Source organism: Heteronotia binoei, chromosome 6 (assembly GCF_032191835.1).
Source record: "Heteronotia binoei isolate CCM8104 ecotype False Entrance Well chromosome 6, APGP_CSIRO_Hbin_v1, whole genome shotgun sequence".
In the NCBI taxonomy this organism is placed as follows: domain Eukaryota; kingdom Metazoa; phylum Chordata; class Lepidosauria; order Squamata; family Gekkonidae; genus Heteronotia; species Heteronotia binoei.
The window spans coordinates 139245188-139262350 of NC_083228.1; the positions used below are offsets into that span (position 1 = coordinate 139245188).

Here is a 17163-nt window from a genome sequence, read left to right on the forward strand (position 1 = left end):
TGGGTCAGCCATAGCTCTGGCAGAAGTTGTCCTTGAAAGGGCAGCTGCTGTGAGAGCCCTCTCCAGCCCCACCCACCTCACAGGGTGTCTGTTGTGAGGGAGGAAGGTAGAGGAGATGGTGAGCCGCTCTGAGACTCTTTGGAGTGGAGGGCGGGATATAAATCCAATATCTTCTTCTACCTCACAGGGTGTCTGTTGTGGGGGAGGGAGATAAAGGAGATTGTGAGCTGCTCTGAGACTCTTCGGAGTGGAGAGCGGGATATAAATCCAATATCTTCATCTACCTCACAGGGTGTCTGTTGTGGGGGAGGAAGGTAAAGGAGACTGTGAGCCACTCTGAGAATCTTCGTAGTGGAGGGCGGGGTATAAAGCCAATATCTTCATCTACCTCACAGGGTGTCTGTTGTGGGGGAGGAAGTTAAAGGAGATTGTGAGCCGCTCTGAGACTCTTCGGAGTGGAGGGCGGGATATAAATCCAATATCTTCATCTACCTCACAGGGTGTCTGTTGTGGGGGAGGAAGGGAAAGGAGATTGTGAGCCCCTCTGAGACTCTTCGGAGTGGAGGGCGGGATATAAATCCAATATCTTCATCTACCTCACAGGGTGTCTGGTGTGGGGGAGGAAGGTAAAGGAGATTGTGAGCCACTCTGAGACTCTTCGGAGTGGAGGGCGGGATATAAATCCAATATCTTCATCTACCTCATAGGGTGTCTGTTGTGGGGGAGGAAGGGAAAGGAGACTGTGAGCCCCTCTGAGACTCTTCAGAGTGGAGGGCGGGATATAAATCCAATATCTTCATCTACCTCACAGGGTGTCTGTTGTGGGGGAGGAAGGGAAAGGAGATTGTGAGCCGCTCTGAGACTCTTCGGAGTGGAGGGCGGGATATAAATCCAATATCTTCATCTACCTCACAGGGTGTCTGGTGTGGGGGAGGAAGGGAAAGGAGATTGTGAGCCCCTCTGAGACTCTTCGGAGTGGAGGGCGGGATATAAATCCAATATCTTCTTCTTCTTCTTCTACCTTCCGGTAGAACACTGAGATGCCCGGGCCGCATTGAAGTGGGTAGGGCTGAACCTAGTGGTGCCCCTATGAGCATGCGAGGAGGTGGGGGAGCATGGCGGTGCTGCGGAGGGAGGGAGGAATGGCAGTGAGGGGGGCTGGGGCAGCCTGGGGGGGGTTGTGCCCCCGTGCACCTAGGGCCCCCCAGGGGTGCAGGGCAGCAGGCAGTGAGTCTGCCTGGGGCGCCACATGCCCTAGGGCTAGCCCTGTTCCCAGGCACCCACTCCATTGGACCTGGGCGTGTTTCACAGATAGAGCAAAGTTGGAGTCCGGTAGCACCTTTAAGACCACGAAACCTTGTTCTGTCGGTCTTAAAGTAAGAAGAAGAAGAAGGAGACAACAACGAAGGTGACGACGAAGACAACGATGACGACAAAGAAGAAGACTGTAGATTTATACCCCACTCTTCTCCCTGAAGAGCCCCGTGGCGCAGAGTGTTAAAGCTGCAGTCCTAAGCTCTGCTCATGACCTGAGCTTGGTCCCCGGCGGAAGCTGGGTTTTCAGGTAGCTGGCTCGAGGTTGACTCAGCCTTCCATCCTTCCGAGGTCGGTCAAATGAGGACTCAGCTGGGTGGGGGGTGGGGAAGTGTAGATGACTGGGGAAGGCAATGGCAAACCACCCCGTAAAAAGTCTGCCGTGAAAACGTTGTGAAAGCGACGTCGCCCCAGAGTCGGAAACGACTGGTGATTGCACGGGGGACCTTTCCTTTTCCTTCTCTCTGAATTAGAGTCTCAGAGCGGCTTACAATCTCCTTTATCTCCTTCCCCCACAATAGACACCCTGTGAGGTAGCTAGGGCTGAGAGAGCTCTCCCAGAAGCTGCCCTTTCAAGGACAACTCTGCCAGAGCTATGGCTGACCCAAGGCCATTCCAGCAGCTGCAAGTGGAGGAGTGGGGAATCAAACCCGGTTCTCCCAGATAAGAGAGCTCTGGCTGACCCAAGGCCATTCTAGCAGGTGCGAGTGGAGGAGTGGGGAATCAAACCCGGTTCTCCCAGATAAGAGAGCTCTGGCTGACCCAAGGCCATCCCAGCAGGTGCAAGTGGAGGAGAGGGGAATCAAACCCGGTTCTCCCAGATAAGAGAGCTCTGGCTGACCCAAGGCCATTCCAGCAGCTGGAAGTGGAGGAGAGGGGAATCAAACCCGGTTCTCCCAGATAAGAGAGCTCTGGCTGACCCAAGGCCATTCTAGCAGGTGCGAGTGGAGGAGTGGGGAATCAAACCCGGTTCTCCCAGATAAGAGAGCTCTGGCTGACCCAAGGCCATTCCAGCAGCTGGAAGTGGAGGAGAGGGGAATCAAACCCGGTTCTCCCAGATAAGAGAGCTCTGGCTGACCCAAGGCCATTCTAGCAGGTGCGAGTGGAGGAGTGGGGAATCAAACCCGGTTCTCCCAGATAAGAGAGCTCTGGCTGACCCAAGGCCATTCTAGCAGGTGCGAGTGGAGGAGTGGGGAATCAAACCCGGTTCTCCCAGATAAGAGAGCTCTGGCTGACCCAAGGCCATTCCAGCAGCTGCAAGTGGAGAAGGGGGGAATCAAACCCAGTTGTCTCAGAAAAGGGTCCACACAGTTAACCCCTACACCAAACTGATTCTCTGGACTCCAACTTCGTTCTCCGACTACTGGACTCCAACTTTGTTCTGTCGCTTCAGACCAACGCGGCTGCCCCCCTGGATCTAGATACGCACCTACATACTCAGGAAAGTACACCTAATCTAACCCGTAGCTCAGCCACGGAAGTAGCGTCAACAGCCCTCGGCACTACCGGGATTCCAGCGTGCGCCACCAATCCCAACTGGCACCCCCCGCCTACCATCCCCTTTTGACTATTGAGCTCTGCCCAGCAAGTCGAACAGGTGGAATCCCAGTCGATTTCTGATGTCAACATCAGAAGCTGACTTCTTTTAGGCCATGGTGAAGTCATCAGGAGTTGACTTCTTTTAGCCATCGTCCCAGCGCACCCTCGGCTTAACACCCCTGGCTCAGCCAAAGTTCCGATTTGCGTGCCGAAGAAAGAAAAGGTTCTCGACGCAAATGCAGAGTACCGAAGGCCTCGCCCTCCACCCTTGAATTTGACAATAAATGCCTAGAGACGAACAAGTGGTTTCCAAGCAGATGAGGATTCCGGTATCAGGAATTAGGTAGTGAACACGCAGTCCACGTTCAGCTCTGTTCTTGGCGTTAGCAGGAAGCACCTGCTGGACTTCGCTCCCCCGTGAGTCCATGCAGGTGCCAAGAAATTCAAGCTCCGTCCTTACCTGGAAGGACAAAGACCCCAAAGAGGGTGAACCACCGTCCCGGCATCTCCATGCTGGCACCTGCGTCTCCAGAACCACGTCCCTTCCCTCCGTCTCCGAGCGTATCTGCTGAAAAACGGACGGAAGTCCACGCTGAGAGCCTGATGATGGAATGCAAATGGACAGTGGCAGGTGGTTGGCCTGGGGGTGGGGGAAGGGACAAAATAGCAGCCGGACTGGGAGACAAGAGGTGGCAATCCGATCCCTTCCTTCCCCCGGGGTGCCAAGAGGGAATGAGCTGTTCTGCTTGCAGTAAACAAAAGTGCAAGGAACTGGCTGGGGGGGGGGGGTGCTGTCAGCATGAGGAATTCCTCTGCCCGGGGTCACGTCAGGGAGGAATGAGAGTTGCCAACCTCCAGATGGGGCCTGGAGATCTTCCCAGAATTGCAAGAGGTCTCCAGACGACAGAGAGCAGTTCCCCTAGAGACGACAGGTGTGTAGTCCTGAACAGCTGGGTTTGCATTTAAGGGCCAACGAGATTTTTGGAATGTAAACGTTTCGATCCAGAATCATAAGAGTTGGAAGGGACCTCCAGTTCAACCCCCTGCACAATGCAGGAAACTCACAAACCCCTCCCCCTAAATTTGTAGGATCTTCATTGCTGTCAGATGGCCATCCAGCCTCTGTGGAAAAACCTCCAAGGAAGGAGAGCCCACCACCTCCCGAGGAAGCCTGTTCCAATGAGGAACCGCTCGAACGGTCAGGAAGTTCTTCCTAATGTTGAGCCGGAAACTCTTTTGATTTCATTTCAACCCGTTGGTTCTGGTCCTGTCTTCTGGGGCCACAGAAAACAATTCCAAATTCAAGTACTTGACAGCCCTTCAAGTACTTGAAGATGGTGATCATACCACCTCTCAGCCGCCTCCTCTCCAGGCGAAACATGCCCAGAGGAGTTAGCCGTGTGAACTTATAGCCTGTTGCTGCAAAATAGTAAAGAGTTCAGTAGCACCTTTAAAACTAACACATGTTATTGTTGCACAAGCTTTCGAGGAAACACGGCTCTTTTCGAGAGTCAAAGCTCTCTTTGTTCCCTTTCAAACAGCCTTCGTGTTTCATTTTAGTAGCTGGTGGCCAATGGATTTTTTTTTGTTATTTCAAACAGACCAGTTTTAGTAAATGGCTACCGAAGGATTTGATTTACCTTTTCATACAAAGCTGCTTGCGTCTGGTTAGCAAAGCGTGGTTGAGCTGTGCTGGAGGGAAACGGCTTTCTTCTGTTGTCACCTCTTTGTTGCGCTTCTGTATCGCTGTGGTGTGCCGTTTAAAACGTTTGTAGCACTTCCTAGAATGCTACTTCCCACCCTTTTCATGGTGTGATCTTCCTTGAACTTTTTCTTACCATTCTAAGTTGAGCTCTATAGCACTACGAGACCAATATAGCACTTCAGTGCTACAGCAGCGCAATTGAGATGCCTTGACACCGCTATATTAAGAACATAAGAGAAGCCATGTTGGATCAGGCCAATGGCCCATCCAGTCCAACATTCTGTCATACAGTGGGCAAACAACCCAGGTGCCATCAGTGGGGCCAGGTCACTAGAAGCCCACCCACTGTTGCCCCCCCTCCACAAACACCAAGAATACAGAGCATCACTTGCCCCAGACAGTTTCATCTATTTCGTTGTTCAGTCACAGTCGAGTCAGACTCTTTGCGACCTCATGGACCAAGTCACGCCAGGCCCTCCTGTCTTCCACCATCCTCCGAAGTCTGCTCAAATTCGTGTTTGTTACATCAGTAACGCTGTCCAGCCACCTCATCTTTTGCCGTCCCCTTCTTCTTTTGCCTTCTGTCTTTCCCAGCATCAGGGTCTTCTCCAGGGAGTGCTCCCTTCTCATTTGGTGGCCAAAGTATTTGAGCTTCAGCATCTGACCTTCCAGGGAACAGTCTGGGTTGATTTCCCTTAGGACTGACTGATTGGATCTTCTTGCAGTCCAAGGGACTCTCGAGGGTCTTCTCCAGCACCACATCTCAAAAACATCTATTCTTCTGCGCTCGGCCTTCCTTGTGATCCATCTCTCACAGCCGTACATTACTACTGGGAATACCATTGCTTTGACAATACAGACTTTTGTTGGCAGGGTGATGTCTCTACTTTTTATTATACTGCCCAGGTTCGCCTTAGCTGTCCTCCCAAGGAGCAAACGTCTTTTCATTTCATGGCTACAGTCACCATCTGCAGTGATCTTGGATCCCACAAATGTGAAGTCTGTCGCTATACCTTGTGGCTAATACCCACTGATGGACCTCTGCTTCATATGTTCAAGCGCTATAGCACTCTACTTAGAATATTTTAAAAAGAAGTTTGAGAAAGAAAGGGGGAGGGGGGAAGTGGCCAGATTGCTTCAGAGACGGCTCATTAATCGAATGAAATCCACTGGATGAGACTTCCTGCCCTTGTATCACTTTACTCAGAACCGGGCCAACGGTAGATAGTTTTCGTTGGGAAAGGGACCTTTGTCAGATATGAGTTGGATTGTATTTGATGAAGGCAGCTTGGACTCTTCGAAGTGTATCCCAAGAAAATATTGTCGGTCTCTAAGGGCCCGATGGGTTGCATCTTTGCTTCATTCTCGTGGCCCCTTCTTACACGCCCAGGGAAATGCTGATCACCACTTTGGGGTCAGAAAGGACTTGTTCTCCAGGCCAACTTGGATCCCCCAGTTTGGAGGCCCTCCCCCCACTTCAGGGTCATCAGAAAGCAGTGTGTGTGGGGGAGGAAATATCTGCTGGGCACTCCATCATTCCCTATGGAAACGAATTCCCATAGGGTATAATGGAGAATTGATCTTTGGGTATCTGGAGCTCTGGGGTGGCTGTTTTTTGTTTGTTTGTTTTTTTAGATAGAGGCACCAAATCTGCAGCGTAGCATTCCATGCCTCTCCTCAAAATACCCTCCAAGTTTCAAAAGGATTGGACCAGGGAGTCCAATTCTATGAGCCCCCAAAGAAGGTGTCCCCAGCCTTCATGGTGTGATCTTCATGTTATGTAGAGAGCCAGTTTGGTGTCGTGGTTAAGTGTGCGGACTCTTATCTGGGAGAACCGGGTTTGATTCCCCACTCCTCCACTTGCACCTGCTGACATGGCCTTGGGTCAGCTACAGCTCTGGCAGAGGTTGTCCTTGAAAGGGCAGCTGCTGTGGGAGCCCTCTCCAGCCCCACCCACCTCACAGGGTGTCTGTTGTGTGGAAGTAAAGGAGATTGTGAGCCGCTCTGAGACTCTTTGGAGTGGAGGGCGGGATATAAATCCAATATCTTCATCTACCTCACAGGGTGTCTGTTGTGGGGGAGGAAGGGAAAGGAGATTGTGAGCCGCTCTGAGACTCTTCGGAGTGGAGGGCGGGATATAAATCCAATATCTTCATCTACCTCACAGGGTGTCTGTTGTGGGGGAGGAAGGGAAAGGAGATTGTGAGCCGCTCTGAGACTCTTTGGAGTGGAGGGCGGGATATAAATCCAATATCTTCATCTAGCTCACAGGGTGTCTGTTGTGGGGGAGGAAGGGAAAGGAGATTGTGAGCTGCTCTGAGACTCTTCGGAGTGGAGGGCGGGATATAATAATAATAATAATAATATTTTATTTTTATATCCCGCCCTCCCCGCCAGGCGGGCTCAGGGCGGCTAACAGACATGGGGTCCCATGCTTCACATTAAACAATAAACAATATAAATCCAATATCTTCATCTATCTCGCAGGGTGTCTGTTGTGGGGGAGGAAGGGAAAGGAGATTGTGAGCCACTCTGAGACTCTTTGGAGTGGAGGGCGGAATATAAATCCAATATCTTCATCTACCTCACAGGGTGTCTGTTGTGGGGGAGGAAGGGAAAGGAGATTGTGAGCCGCTCTGAGACTCTTTGGAGTGGAGGGCGGGATATAAATCCAATATCATCATCATCATCATCATCTTCTTCTTCTTCTTCTTCTTCTTCTTCTTCTTCTTCTTCTTCTTCGTCTTCTTCTTCTTCTTCTTCATTATTTCCAATGAAGGGAAGGATCCGAAAAGTTGCGCGGTCCCTTTAAATGTGAAGGCCCGAACTCCCTTTGGAGTTCAAAGCTGTAGACAAGTGGCACCTTTAAGACCAACTAAATTTTATTCGGAATGCAAGCTTCCGTATGCTCTAAGGTTAGAGCATACGAAAGCTTACATTCCGAATAAAATTTAGTTGGTCTTAAAGGTGCGGCGCAACTTCTCTACTGCTTCGCTCTGTCGCTTCAGACCGACACGGCTGCCCACTCGGATCTACCTTTGGAGTTCAGTTACGCTTGCCACAGCCTTGCTTCTGGCTCCATCCCCAAAGTCTCCTAGCTCCACCTTCAAAGTCCTCTGGTATTTCTTGAATTGGGCCTGGCAACCCTACTTGGCAGTGCTCCTTAATTCACACCCATCGGGCCACTGGGCTTCACAGCAGAACGGAAGACGGGCTGCCCGGCTTGGACACGGTGCTCTGTGATGTGGGGGAAAGGGTCCTCTGGGCTGGGCTAGGGCCGTGGGCACACCCGGAGTTCTTCTTGCGGCTTTGTCGGGAGCAGCTGCTGCGTCTCCTGACCCGCCCTGCCATCCCCCTGGGTGGCCAGGCGCCCAGCCTGCTCCATCCATCAATGTCCCCCTGACAGGCGCTTCCTGTCCCAGTGGAAACGATCTTCGGGGCCACGGGGTTATGCGACGGGCACAGCTGCAAGAGGTGGGCGGCTGCTTGGCTCGGAGAGAGCCACGCAGAAGCGGCCGAGCCAGGCCGAGTTGTTGGCAGCTAGCAACTGTGGAGGGCCCCGAAGTCAAATCCCAAAACCCAGAATGCAATCCACGTCATCTAGGGTTGCCAACCTGTAGGTGGGACCTGGAGATCCTCTCCCTGTATTACAACTGATGTCCAGGGAGAAGAGATCTCCTGGCCAGTAGCAGCAAATTAGAGCACGTGTTGATCCATGCTGTAAAGAGTAGAGCTGGAGAAAGAGCCTGAGAAAGAGGAGAAAGAGGCTGAGGAAGAACTACTGAAACTACTGAAACCGTGAGGACTCTTTCCTTATTCTCTCTGTACCATCATGAGTGGAACACTAAGAACTTAAAGACCACCCACGTCTTCATTAAGTCCTATTTGAAGAGGCTATCATTCGTTGTGACTGTTGAGAGACTTTGTGGGGAAAATTTCAAGAATGTTCAGTGTTCCTTCGTTTCGGTTTTGTTTTACTTCACTGAAAACGCATATTCACACGCTTTGCGTGAAAGTTTTATTGCTTCCGGTGGTTATCTCGTATTGCTTATTTTCTCCAGGGGAGCTGATCTCTGTCAGCTGGAGATCAGTTGTCAAAGTGGGGGATCTCCAGACCAGACCTGGAAGCTGGCAACCCTACAAAACCTCCAAATATGGCCTGGAGATCTCCCAGAATTACAGCTCACCTTCAGACCACAGAGATCAGTTCCCCCTGGAGAAAATGGCTGTTTTGGAGGGTGGAGACTATGGCATTCTACCCTGCTGAGGTCCCTCCCCTTTGCAGGCCCCACCCCTCAAATCACCAGGAGTTTCCCAATCGGGAGCTGGCAGCCCTAAATTTACAACCCTCACAATCATTTAAATAGTTTAAAGATATGGATTGGGGGGGAGGGGCTCTGACCCTTGGAGACACAGCAGTTTTGAAGACCAACATTTTAACTATTTCCTCTGGGGACGTCCCAAGGTCAAGGCGGAAAGGCAGGTGCTGAGGAATGAGAAGGGGGATCTCAGCATGAGAAGGGGAATCTCATTCCTAGGCATGAGAAGATATTGGATTTATATCCCGCCCTCCACTCTGAAGCAGAGCGGCTCACAATCTCCTTTACCTTCCTCCCCCACAACAGACACCCTGTGAGGTGTGTGGGGCTGAGAGGGCTCTCACAGCAGCTGCCCGTTCAAGGACAACTCTGACAGAGCTATGGCTGACCCAAGGCCATCCCAGCAGGTGCAAGTGGGGAATCAAACCCGGTTCTCCCAGATAAGAGTCAGCACACTTAACCAGCAAACTGGCTCTCCTGGGGGATCTCAGCGGGATACAAATGCCCCAAGCCCACTAAAGCAGCCATTTTCTCCGCAGGGAAACTGATCTCTGCCATCTGGAGATCTCCAGGCCCCGTCTGGATGCTGCTAATTCACAGACTTGATTCAGAAGAAGGACAGAAAACACAAAGGGAGTAGGGTTGCCAGGTCCAACTCACGAAATATCTGGGGAGACTTTGGAGGTGGAGCCAGGAGCAAGGGTGTGGCATCAGTGGAAGGTCTTGGCTTCTATGCCTTGTTGTTGGCCCTCCAAAGGAACTGGTTGGCCACTGTGTGAGACAGGATGCTGAACTAGATGGACCCTCACTGGTCTGATCCAGCAGGGCTCTTCTGATGTTCTTAGGAAGGCCTCAGACTATCTGTCCTGTTTTTGGCCCTCCAGAGGAACTGGTTGGCCACTGTGTGAGACAGGATGCTGAACTAGATGGACCACTGGTCTGATCCAGCAGGGCTCTTCTGATGTTCTTATGAAGGCCTCGGCCTCTCTGCCCTGTGGTTGACCCTCCAGAGGAACTGTTTGGCCACTGTGTGAGACAGGAGGCTGGACTAGGTGAACCACTAGTCTGCCACCCTCAAAATCTCCAGGAATTTCCGAGAGTCACAAAGCTGAATTTACTTAGCGATCTTCAAAAGATTATTTGCCACAAAATAGAGATTTATTTATATTTTTCTCAAAATTAAAAAAAAACTATGTACAAATAAATATTTATACAAACCATCTTCTATGAAGAAGAAGAAGATAATGATTATATTGGATTTATATCCCTTCCTCCACTCCGAATCTCAGAGACTCAGAGCAGCTCACAATCTCCTTTATCTTCCTCCCGCACAACAGTCACCTTGTGAGGTATGGGGTTGAGAGGGCTCTCCCAGCAGCTGCCCTTTCAAGGACAACCTCTGCCAGAGCTCTGGCTGACCCAAGGCCATTCCAGCAGGTGCAAGTGGAGGAGTGGGGAATCAAACCCGGTTCTCCCAGATAAGAGTCCGCACGCTTAACCACTACACCAAGCTGGCTCTCTAACAAATCGTGGAAGACACGTCTTCACGTGAGGCGGCTGCCTGACAACAAAGCTGCAATGGAATCTCCAGAGGCGCAAACCCTGTGACAGAACAAAGCCTTGAGTCCAGTGGCACTTCTAAGCTTCCACCTTGAATAAAATTTTATTGGTCCTAAAGATGGCACTGGACTCAAATGCCATTATTGCTTCTGACCAACACAGCTACTCGCCTGTGATACGAAGCTTCCAGTGAGAAACAGTGAGGTTCAAACTCCCCGTGAGGCTGGACTAGGTGGACCCTCACTGGTCTGATCCAGCAGGGCTCTTCTGATGTTCTTATGAAGGCCTTGGCCTCTGTGCCCTGCTGTGGGCCCTCCAGAAGAACTGGTTGGCCATTGTGTGAGACAGGAGGCTGGACTAAAGGGACCCTCGCTGGTCTGACCCAGCAGGGCTCTTCTGATGTTCTTATGAAGGCCTCGGCCTCTATGCCCTGCTGTGGGCCCTCCAGAAGAACTGGTTGGCCATTGTGTGGGACAGGAGGCTGGACTAAAGGGACCCTCACTGGTCTGACCCAGCAGGGCTCTTCTGATGTTCTTATGAAGGCCTCGGCCTCTATGCCCTGCTGTGGGCCCTCCAGAACAACTGGTTGGCCATTGTGTGAGACAGGAGGCTGGACTAAAGGGACCCTCACTGGTCTGACCCAGCAGGGCTCTTCTGATGTTCTTATGAAGGCCTCGGCCTCTCTGCCCTGCTGTGGGCCCTCCAGAAGAACTGGTTGGCCACTGTGTGAGACAGGAGGCTGGACTAAAGGGACCCTCACTGGTCTGACCCAGCAGGGCTCTTCTGATGTTCTTATGAAGGCCTCGGCCTCTCTGCCCTGCTGTGGGCCCTCCAGAGGACCTGGTGAGGCAGGGAAATTCGCGAGGCAGGGAAATTCGCGAATGGTCTCTGGCTAGTTTGGGGATGGATCCAGATGGGCATCCGTTTCGGTTTGGAGCGGCAGAACGAAGTTGGAGTCCGGTGGCACCTTTAAGACCAACGGCGTTTTATTCAGAGCGTGAGCTTTCGTGGGCACGCACGCTTCCTCAGGTAGGGGGTGGCTAGTTAACCTTTCTACCGTTTTGCATCCGATCCACAACATTTTATGCCCCTCCTTTCCTCCAGGGAACATGGCGCCGCCTACAATGCTCTCTTCCTTCGTTTTATCCTCACAGCGACCCCATGAAGTTGGTTGGGTGAGAGAAAAACGACTGCCCAAGGTCATCCCAGTGAATTTCTTGCCTCAAAGAGATTTGTAAAGCCTGATGCTCTCACAGAATACTTCATGCTGGCTTCATCCCAGTCCTGGCCCCCTGAACCTGCTTCTCATCTGTGCTGGGGAAACTTATATCTGATCCACAGGATTGCGGCAGCCCCACGGAGCTGAGGCTCAATGAAAAGACCTCTGCTTTGCCTGCAGAAGATCCCAGGTTCAATCTGAAGCAACTCCAGACAAAAGGACCAGGCGGCAAGTAAGAAGAAGACGACCGCAGATTTATACCCCGGCCTTCTCTCTGAATCAGGGTCTCAGTGCGGCTTACAATCTCTTTTATCTCCTTCCCCCACAACAGACACCCTGTGAGGTGGGTGGGCCTGAGAGAGCTCTCCCAGAAGCTGCCCTTTCAAGGACAGAGCCACAGACTGAAATACAATCTCTTTTATCTCCTTCCCCCACAACAGACACCCTGTGAGGTGGGTGGGCCTGAGAGAGCTCTCCCAGAAGCTGCCCTTTCAAGGACAACTCCTGTGAGAGCTCTGGCTAACTCAAGGCCATTCCAGCAGGTGCAAGTGGAGGAGTGGGGAATCAACCCCAGTTCTCCCAGATAAGAGTCTGCGCACTTAATCGCTATACCAAACCGGTAATATGAAATAATATGAAGTCATATGAAAGACCGGAGGCTCAGAGAGCAGCTGTAAACTTGAGCAGACTGCACTGATCTTGGAATCATAGAGTTGGAAGGTACTGTATCTCCAGAGTCATCTAGTCCAACCCCCTGCACAATGCAGGAAACTCCCAAATACCTCGCCCTATGTTCCCAGAATCAGCATTGCCATCTAGCCTCTGTTTAGCAATCTCCAAAGGAGGAGAGCCCGCCACTTCCCGAGGAAGTCTGTTCCGCTGAGGAACTGCTCTGTCAGGAAGTTTTGGATGAATGGATGGTCGTATTCAATATAAGGTAGTTTTATATGGAAAGATGAAACCCATAAGTCAGGGAGGGGCCATGGCTCAATTGAAGAAGAAGAGGAAGAGAATGGATTTATACCCCGCTCTTCACTGCCTGAAGGAGTCTCCAAGCGGCTTACAATCTCCTTTCCCCCTTTGCCTCCCCACAACTGACACCCTGTGAGGTAGGAGGGGCTGAGAGAGCGCTGAGAGAACTGCTCTTGAGAGGAGCAGCTCTGAGAAAGTGATGATGACTGGCCCACAGTCTTTCCAGAAGCTGCATGCGGAGGAGTGGGGAACCAAACCCAGTTCTCCCGGATAAGAGTCCGCGCACTTAACCGCTACACCAAACTGGCTCTCACCAAAGAGCCTCCTGTCAGGGGCAGGGTTGTCAGCCTCCGGGTGAGACCTGGTGATCTCTTGAAATTACAGTAGAGCTCCCGACCGCCACAATGGAGAAACGGGCAGTTTCGAAGGCCTCTGGAGGAACAGGCGGTTTTGAAAGTCAAACTCGACAGCATCGCGTGCCCGCCAAGCCCTTTGAAAACTCCCATCTTTCGCAGCTTCTGCCCGGAATCTTTCAGAATCTCCCAAAGTCTGGATTTGCAGTCTAATCAGGCCTTTCTCTTCCAGGATCCAGGCCCCCCCACCCAGTGGAGATCCAGTCCTTCACAGCGTTAAGTTCAGGACCCATCCATAGGCAAGGGACCTGTTCCTTCACCCTTGGGCTCAGCAGGGAGGCCCGTGGGCCCCTAATCTTCTGGGACCGGACCTGCTATGTCTTCAGGCTCTCCAGGGCCAAGGCGATGAGGCCCGGCATACTGCGATACAGTGAGTCGCTGGCCAGGCCTATGAGCCCAGCAAAGGTCACGGCTTTGCATCCAACGCTGGCTCGGATCCGGGCCTGGTAGAGACCTTTGCTGTTCTTGGAGCCTAAGTCCACCAGGATCTGAGGGAAGAAGAGAACAGCAAAGCATTAAGGGAGACCCAAGGCTGAGAGTGTAGCAGGACAACTGTCCCGTAGAATCACACCAGTTGGAAGGGGCTACGGAGGCCATCTAGTCCAACCCCCTGCTCAATGCAGGATCAGCCTAGCGCGGGGGTGTCAAACATGCAGCACAGGGGCCGAATCAGGCCTCCTGAGGAAGGCTCTTATCGGGCCCCCCCCAAACAACTGGATATTATAGCATTGGAGAAAGTCCAGAGAAGGGCAACTAGAATGATTAAAGGGCTGGAGCACTTTCTCTATGAAGAAAGGTTGAAACGCTTGGGGCTCTTTAGCTTGGAGAAACGTCGACTGTGGGGTGACATGATAGAGGTTTACAAGATAATGCATGGGATGGAGAAAGTAGAGAAAGAAGTACTTTTCTCCCTTTCTCACAATACAAGAACTCGTGGGCATTCGATGAAATTGCTGAGCAGAAAGGTTAAAATGGATAAAAGGAAGTACTTCTTCACCCAAAGGGTGATTAACATGTGGAATTCACTGCCACAGGAGGTGGTGGCGGCCACAAGTATAGCCACCTTCAAGAGGGGTTTAGATAAAAATATGGAGCACAGGTCCATCAGTGGCTATTAGCCACAGTGTGTGTGTATATATAAAAATTTTTGCCACTGTGTGACACAGAGTGTTGGACTGGATGGGCCGTTGGCCTGATCCAACATGGCTTCTCTTATGTTCTTATGCTGTCATCTGCTTCCTTCTCCCTCTCTCTTGCTTCCTTCTGCATCTCAGCTTGCTTTGCCGGGCTTGCTCGATCGCACAGGAGCTACAGAGCAAAGCCTCTATTTTCTCCACTGGCTGGGGCTCCTCCCCCTCCTGGTCCCCCGGGGAGGGAGAGAAACAGCCAGAGCTTCCTTTGCCCAGTTCCCTGGATCCCATGGGAGAGATACAAAGAAAGCACTTTTAAAACCAACGAGTGCTAATGTTTTAAGCATGTTTTACGTTTTTTAAAAAAATCTTTACTCATATTTGTCTGTGTCCTTTAAAAAGTTTCTCTCACTGCTACCTAATCTTAAACAGGTACACACATGGCCTGGCCTGACACGGCACAGCTCGACAAGGTCTCATTTGTGTCAGATCCGGCCCTCATAACAAATGGGTTCGACACCCCTGGCCTAGAGCATCCCTGACAAGTGTTGGTCCGCCTGCTGCTTAAAGACTGCCAATGAGGAGGAGGAGGAGGAAACTGGATTTATACCCCGCCCTTCACTCGAAGCCTCAGAGCAGCTTACAGTCTCCTTTCTCTTCCCCTCCCCACAGTAGACACCCTGTGAGGCGGGTGGGGCTGAGAGAGCTCTCCAAGAACTGGTCCCGAGAGGCACAGCTCTGAGAGAGTTACGACTGACCCAAGGTCATACCAGCAGGCAATGTTCCTTCTAAGCCGTGGAGCCTTGTGAGCAAAAATTCTACTTTGTGACATTAAAGTGGTGCGCTCCCGCATAAATTAGTTTGCTCTGGGGGCCATTTTTCCTGTGCTCTGTCCCTTCCAGACAGAAGAAGAAGACTGTAGATTTATACCCCACCCTTCTGTCTGAATCAGAGTCTCAAAGCAGCTTACAATCTCCTTTATCTTCCTCCCCCACAACAGACACCCTGTGAGGTGGGTGGGGCTGAGAGGGCTCTAGAAGAAGAAGAATTGCAGATTTATACCTCACCCTTCTGTCTGAATCAGTCTCAGAGCAGCTTACAATCTCCTTTATCACACATATGCATATGTGTGTACATCTATTTCCCCCCCCCTCTCTTTTATCTCTCCTTTAATGCCAATAAAGATAACTGAACTGAATCTCCTTTATCTTCTTCCCCCACAACAGACACCCTGTGAGGTGGGTGGGGCTGAGAGGGCTCTAGAAGAAAAAGAAGAATTGCAGATTTATATCCCATCCTTCTGTCTGAATCAGTCTCAGAGCAGCTTACAATCTCCTTCATCTTCCTCCCCCACAACAGACACCCTGTGAGGTGGGTGGGGCTGAAAGAGCTCTAGAAGAAGAACAATTGCAGATTTATACCCCACCTTTCTGTCTGAATCAGTCTCAGAGCAGCTTACAATCTCCTTTATCACACATATGCATATGTGTGTACATCTATTTCCCCCCTCTCTTTTATCTCTCCTTTAATGCCAATAAAGATAACTGAACTGAATCTCCTTTATCTTCTTCCCCCACAACAGACACCCTGTGAGGTGGGTGGGGCTGAGAGGGCTCTAGAAGAAAAAGAATTGCAGATTTATATCCCATCCTTCTGTCTGAATCAGTCTCAGAGCAGCTTACAATCTCCTTTATCACACATATGCATATGTGTGTACATCTATTTCCTCCCCTCTCTTTTATCTCTCCTTTAATGCCAATAAAGGTAACTGAACTGAATCTCCTTTATCTTCTTCCCCCACAACAGACACCCTGTGAGGTGAGTGGGGCTGAGAGAGCTCTGACAGGAACTGCCCTTTCAAGGGCAACTCTGCGAGAGCTGTAGCTGACCCAAGGCCTTTCCAGCAGGTGCAAGTGGAGGAGTGGGGGATCAAACCTGGTTCTCCCAGATAAGAGTCGGCGCACTTAACCACTACACCAAACTGGCTACACACTTAACTACTACACCAAACGCTTACCAGAGTGATGGCAGCCAGTAGAAGGCCCTCCCTGGTCTCTTGCTGTGTGACAAGAGACTGAAGCTCTTTCCCACATGATAAGAGACAACCCTGCGTGTTGCCCTACCCTCGGCCCTGAGTGGCAGAGCGGACAGGTCAGCTGCTCACCTCCTGGAAGGTCATGGCCAGATCCTTCTCGGGCACTTGTAGGATCCAGCGGTACAACTCCCGCACAGACCGGACCTGCTGGGCCGATTCGTTCACACCTGGGCAGCTGGATCCTGCAGCAGTAACTGGGGAGGGGGGAAGGAGCAGGGAAGAAGAAGAAGAGGAGGAGAAGGTGATATTGGATTTATACCCTGCCCTCCACTCTGAATCTCAAAAGCTGCTTACAGTCTCCTTTACCTTCCTCCCCCACAACAGTGAGGTTGGTGGGGCTGAGAGAGCTCTGATAGAAGCTGCCCCTTTCAAGGACAGCTCTGTGAGAGCTACGGCTGACCCAAAGCTATTCCAGCAAGTGCAAGTGGAGGAGTGGGGAATCAAACCCAGTTCTCCCAGATAAGAGTCCACACACTTAACCACTGCACCGAACTGGCTCTGCGGGGCGGGGGGGGTGGGGGGGAGAAAGAAGCGGGATCAACAAAACTTTGGCTCAATTCAAGTAGGATAAAGATGAAGAGATGGGGGGGCAGCACCCATTCGGTCTTGAGGAGTCTCTGAACCATTCCTGTTCGTATCTGACAAAGGGAGTTTTGACTTTCAAAAGTTCATACCACAGGTGGCCAAACTGCAGCTCAGGAGCCCCATGTGGCTCTTTCACACACATTCTGTGGCTCTTGAAGCCCCCACTGCCCATCAGCTGGCTTGGAGAAGGTGTTTAAAGTTAAAGTTGCTTTCTTTCCACCTCCCCTCCCCATCTATTCTCCTTCCTTCCTTCCCTCTCTCCAACACCTGACATTCATGCCTAGTGGCTCTCAAATATTTTCCTTCCTTCCT

General features: G+C 51.4%; 1 protein-coding gene across 1 annotated transcript in view; it reads right to left on the reverse strand.

Moving 5' to 3' along the window:
- The window catches only part of LOC132574374 (acetylcholine receptor subunit delta-like), a 48710-nt gene extending 35609 nt beyond the window's left edge, over nucleotides 1-13101 (reverse strand). The window contains exons 1-3 of the mRNA XM_060242736.1: nucleotides 12943-13101; nucleotides 8961-9044; nucleotides 3101-3313 (exon numbers count right to left, since the gene is read on the reverse strand). Coding sequence (XP_060098719.1) covers nucleotides 3101-3313; nucleotides 8961-9044; nucleotides 12943-13101 — 456 coding nt within the window. The remainder of the gene's footprint in view (nucleotides 1-3100; nucleotides 3314-8960; nucleotides 9045-12942) is intronic.
- Between the last annotated feature and the right edge of the window lie 4062 nt (nucleotides 13102-17163).